The sequence below is a fragment of the Nicotiana tomentosiformis genome, chromosome 5 (genome assembly GCF_000390325.3).
Source record: "Nicotiana tomentosiformis chromosome 5, ASM39032v3, whole genome shotgun sequence".
Taxonomy (NCBI): domain Eukaryota; kingdom Viridiplantae; phylum Streptophyta; class Magnoliopsida; order Solanales; family Solanaceae; genus Nicotiana; species Nicotiana tomentosiformis.
Window position 1 is genome coordinate 104,706,027 of NC_090816.1, and position 4,849 is coordinate 104,710,875.

Consider the following 4,849-nt stretch of genomic DNA (forward strand, 5'->3'; position numbering starts at 1 on the left):
TTTAATGAGGCAGCTAGAAATGCGTATTACTAAATATGTATACTCTTTTTCCTTCACTAGAATTTTTCTCACTGGTTTTTTCTAGTAAGGTTTTAACGAGGTACAACCTTTTAATGAACATCTAAGGGGGAGTGTTATGAAAATAATTATATTGTGGATGTCCATTTATTACTTCGCTATAGATAATCTTCCTGAAAAAGATTATCCATTTAGTACTCTGTTGAAGTTTATCTACAAGCAGTTGATGCAGGCAGGTTGCAAGCAGCTCAATAAAATAATTTGCAGCAATTTCTTATTAAATAGGCAGGTTGCAAGCAGCTCATGTAGGTAGCTTACAAGAAGCTAAAAAAAAGTCTTGCAGCTGCTTTCTGAAAAGTCTCGCAGCTACTTCCTTTCTTCTATAAATAAAGGAGTTTTCAGTTCATTATATACATAAATTTGAAGTTTGAATAATATATCAGTTTCTCTCTATACTTGTCTTTACTTTACGGTCTTTATTTTATAACATGCACATATATATATATATATACAAATATTACTGTCGAAATTTAAGGGGTCTAGTGACACCTTAATGATCAACATAGTTCCCCCTCTCTTGTCTTATTTTAAAGAAATACAAGTCCTACATTCTTTTATTCCCACCCTATATATCTTCTTAAATGAAAAATTGAAACACCGTTAAGCTAAAAAACCAAATGATCGTGAAGGTTGACACGTGCAACCAGGTGTCTTCCTTTAAATTTCCCTGCATGCAAGTATAAGCTCTCTTATTAGAACAGCTAAGAGCAGATATATAGTGTTTCTTCCAATCTTTCTGGGCTTTAATTCAAAATGTCAAGAAACATAGTAAAAGAAGGGGTGAAGAAGTTGGGGCGTTTGATAAAAAAAGACAAGTTCCCTATACTTGAAGGGCACCCCATTGCACAACAACATGGACAAGAAGCCGTGAAATCTGTTGGGAACCTGAAAAATGCCATGAAATTAGCTGATAAAGCTAAGAAGAAGGAATTCAGAATCTATAGATGGAGCCCTGATTACCCTAACCAGAAACCCTTTCTTCAATCTTTCTTTGTTGATCTTCCCTCCTGTGGACCCATGGTATGTGCTTTAATTAGGGAGTATATTGCTATTGCTATTTTTTTGTTGTGTCAATTTTACTATATAATCGTTTTGTCTCAATTAGAAACTAGGTATAATTTTCTTGTGGCTGTAAAATAAGGAGAATAAGATTTAATTGAAAATAGTTTGACTCATATAGCTACGGAGAAATATTTACATCTGGAAGACATTTACAAGTAATTTCAAGAAAATAATATTTTTAATCTTGAAAATAAGGTTGCAATAGGGAGAAAGTAGCTAGTGATGATTGTCATGAATCTTGTATTAGGAAAGAGAAATATACTACAAAAATATACTCTAAGAGACACAAATATTTAACGTGGTTCGCTACGTCCACCGGCGGAGATGTACAATCCATTATACAAAAGAGAAAATAAAATATCAAGAGAACAACCCCGTTCACATGCGGAGATGTGCAATCCATTATATAAAAGAGAATATAAAATATCTAGAGAATAACCTCAAAGATTCTACCAGTTGTAAGAATACAAAATATCAAGAGAACAACCTCGTTTACCTCAAGAGAACAACTAACCTCGTCCACAGGCGGAGATATGCAATCCATCATGTAAAAGAGAATATAAAATATCTAGAGAACAACCTCACAAAGAGGCTCTCACAAGTGGCAAGCTAAGACTTGTCTCACAAATTCAAGACTCTCAAACGCCTTGAGACTACATTGTAGATTTTAGATCCTTCTAAATGAGAAGGAAAGATCCTCAATTTATGGAAATACAAAACCTTTTTTCTCCAAGAAAAATAACTAATCAAATATGGAAGGATTATATTTTCTTTTACGTAAAAGGTAAAATCAATTATGGTAAATATCTTACCATTCTTTCAAGAGATAGAAAAATCAAATATGCTACGAAATTCAGGACAAACGCCTAACATGACATGTTGTTCTCGAGATTGTTGCCCTCGACAATGTGTACAAGGAGGTCTTTGCCGTGAATATATGATATATATATATCATATATAGTGTAAAAATTTCTTACGACTGTAATGGATATTTGTTAAATTAAACTTCAATTGAGACTGCTTCAATTTAGTTTGAAGAAAATTGAATCATAGTCTAATAAAGTCGCCTAATGAAAAATTTAGGTGGACAACCTAGAGCCAGCCTTGAAACTAAAACGCCAGAGTATCTTCTAATTTTTCATATGATCTTTTATGTAGGAAAGTTTTTTTCTTTTTCTCTCTTTTGTAAATTTTAGCCAAAAAACTGAATTTACGTTCGTGCCTACAGGGTTTCTTTCAAGTATGTTATTAAAGGAGAAGTCCGGACTCACCGAATTTAATGATCGTTTTTGTAGGTTCTGGATGCATTGCAAAAGATAAAAGGAGAGGAGGATTCAAGTTTGAGTTACAGGAGGTCATGTAGAGAAGGTATATGCGGATCATGCGCAATGAACATAGATGGTGTTAACACAGTAGCATGCCTCAAGCCTATTGATACCGATACTAGCAAACCAACTACCATCACTCCTCTTCCTCACATGTTTGTCATCAAAGATTTGGTGGTCGATCTCACTTATTTCTACCAGCAGTACAAGTAATTCCACTCCTTTTCTCATTTCATCAGAGTTAGTATTTAATATTTAGAAATATAAATATCAACGGGACCTGGTTTTGTTAAGTTGATGGAACAACCATATAATTTAACCTTTCATTGACAATGTGAGCGAATTCATGATCTATAGTCAATGAGTTCGGAATGAATTTGATTTTATTAATTGTGTATACGTTTTAAATGTTGTTTTAAATATTACTAGTAAATAATTATATGTTTGAGTCAGAGCAATCTGTTCAGTTGAAAACTCATAGAACCTGTCAAAAATCTAGTAAATAATTATATGCTGGAGCAATTCATGGTTAATTTGTAAATCTGCAGTATACGGAATCTTGTTAGCTTTTGAGGATGCAGGTCTATAGAGCCATGGTTAAAGACACGAAAGCCTCCGCCAGACGGGAGAGAATACAGGCAAACACCCGAGGATAGGAAAAAACTTGATGGCTTATACGAATGCATATTGTGTGCTTGCTGCAGCGCTTCTTGCCCTTCTTACTGGTGGAATCCTGAAGAGTTCCTTGGACCTGCTGCTTTGCTTCATGCCTATCGATGGATCTCGGACAGGTCAATTCTTCGGAACACCAGTTACATATATATACACCAAAAATGCTTATTAATTTTGTTCTTGCTTGTTAACCGATGTTTCTATTTTTCTGCAGTCGAGATGATTTTGCGAATGAGAGATTGCAGGCATTAACAGAGGATCGAGAGCGTTTATACAGGTGCAGGACTATAAAAAACTGTGCGGCATGTTGCCCCAAGAGCCTTAGTCCTGCTAATGCCATAAACAAGATGAAGATTAGGCATTTATCTGATAAGCCAGTGGAGCATCTTGAAGCTGAGCCTGAGCCTCGTTTCGGACAAGCTTGATAAGTTGGTTAAGTGGGAATTATAGGTAATAGAAGTCCTTGATACACTAGAACTATAAGCTATTTAGTGTGCGTTGCAATTTATAATGTTGTATTAATTACTTTTTTAAGTAGGAATCTGTTGTAGATTGGCCTTGTTACCCCGTCATCTCGTCGGAAAATCCGTCTAGTTCATGTTCAATTACCGCTCTGGAGATCGAATTTATGGTGCAGTTCCCTCAATGCGTTTCATATGATATATATGACTGTTCCTTTTCAAGATGTAAGACACGGTACAATTTTAATACCGGCTAGAGTATGCTTTAGTTTAGTCAATTCTAGTAAAAGCATATTTTTGTGTTTGTGGGAGCATAACAAAGGATTAATAATAAGAAACTCCGAAATTTTTTCAGAGTGCAATATAACAATGAAATAAAGAAGATGCAGGTCACATGACAGACAGAAGCAGGCCGACGATTGACTTATTTTGCATGCTGTATTTGCTTTGAATTCGAAGCAGTTATCCTCGTTTTATTTTCTGTTTGTCCGTCGTATAAACAGTATTAAGACTTGAAAAGTTCCCTAACATACCTGATGAAATAACAGAAATAACAATAGAACTTCAAATTAAGCCATTAGCCACTATAATAGAACTCAACAATACCGCTGATAATAACTTTATAATAGAACTCAACAATATCGCTGATAATAACTTTCCAAAATCTGGTAAGACTGAGTCATAAGCTCTACACGAGTATATTGAAACATCCCTAATACATCAGTGTCTAAATAAAGAGTACGCAATAGAAAAACACGGACAGAGTACCTAGATCTGCATAAAAAGATGTGCAGAAGCGTAGTATAAGTACACCATAACTGTACCCAATAAGTATCAAGCCTAACCTCGGTAGAGTATTGATGAGGTCAGGTCAAGACACCTAATAGGATAATAAAAGAAGCTGAACATGTATAGTATAATATAATAATGAAAACGAGGAAATGATACAATGAAGAAATACAACAAGATAAGCTACAACTCAATTTAAGGCAATAAAGGCATCAAGGAAGGAACACGTAATAAGAATACCAAGAAAACGATGCATAGAAACACAAGTGATGTAAATGAAAGATAACGACAAGAATCACCACAGAGGTACCGCCTCGTATATCATGTCACAATCACAATCATAATCTTTCTTTATATCACCGTGGGAGCCTTACATTTAGTTTTAAAAATTATTTTTTCTGAAATAACTACCCGCGTTTTAGCACATCTTATCACACTGCGTGGCTTCAAGTAGTTCTCCTA

General features: G+C 34.8%; 1 protein-coding gene across 1 annotated transcript; it reads left to right on the forward strand.

Annotated features, from left to right (window-relative positions):
* The first annotated feature begins 776 nt into the window (after nt 1-776).
* On the forward strand, nt 777-3,783 carry LOC104094952 (succinate dehydrogenase [ubiquinone] iron-sulfur subunit 3, mitochondrial). The gene is made up of 4 exons (XM_009600978.4): nt 777-1,098; nt 2,436-2,674; nt 3,047-3,256; nt 3,352-3,783. Exons 1-4 carry the CDS (start codon nt 832-834, stop codon nt 3,560-3,562), a joined length of 927 nt encoding a protein of 308 aa, XP_009599273.1. The 5' UTR covers nt 777-831; the 3' UTR covers nt 3,563-3,783.
* Nucleotides 3,784-4,849: the final 1,066 nt, after the last annotated feature.

Excerpts from the sequence above, each read along its gene's own strand:
- LOC104094952 (XM_009600978.4), top strand. The coding sequence starts at position 832 with ATGTCAAGAAACATAGTAAAAGAAGGGGTGAAGAAGTTGGGGCGTTTG. Across the intron at positions 1,099-2,435 it reads TTCCCTCCTGTGGACCCATG|GTTCTGGATGCATTGCAAAA; the intron begins GTATGTGCTTTA and ends TCGTTTTTGTAG. Across the intron at positions 2,675-3,046 it reads TATTTCTACCAGCAGTACAA|GTCTATAGAGCCATGGTTAA; the intron begins GTAATTCCACTC and ends TTGAGGATGCAG.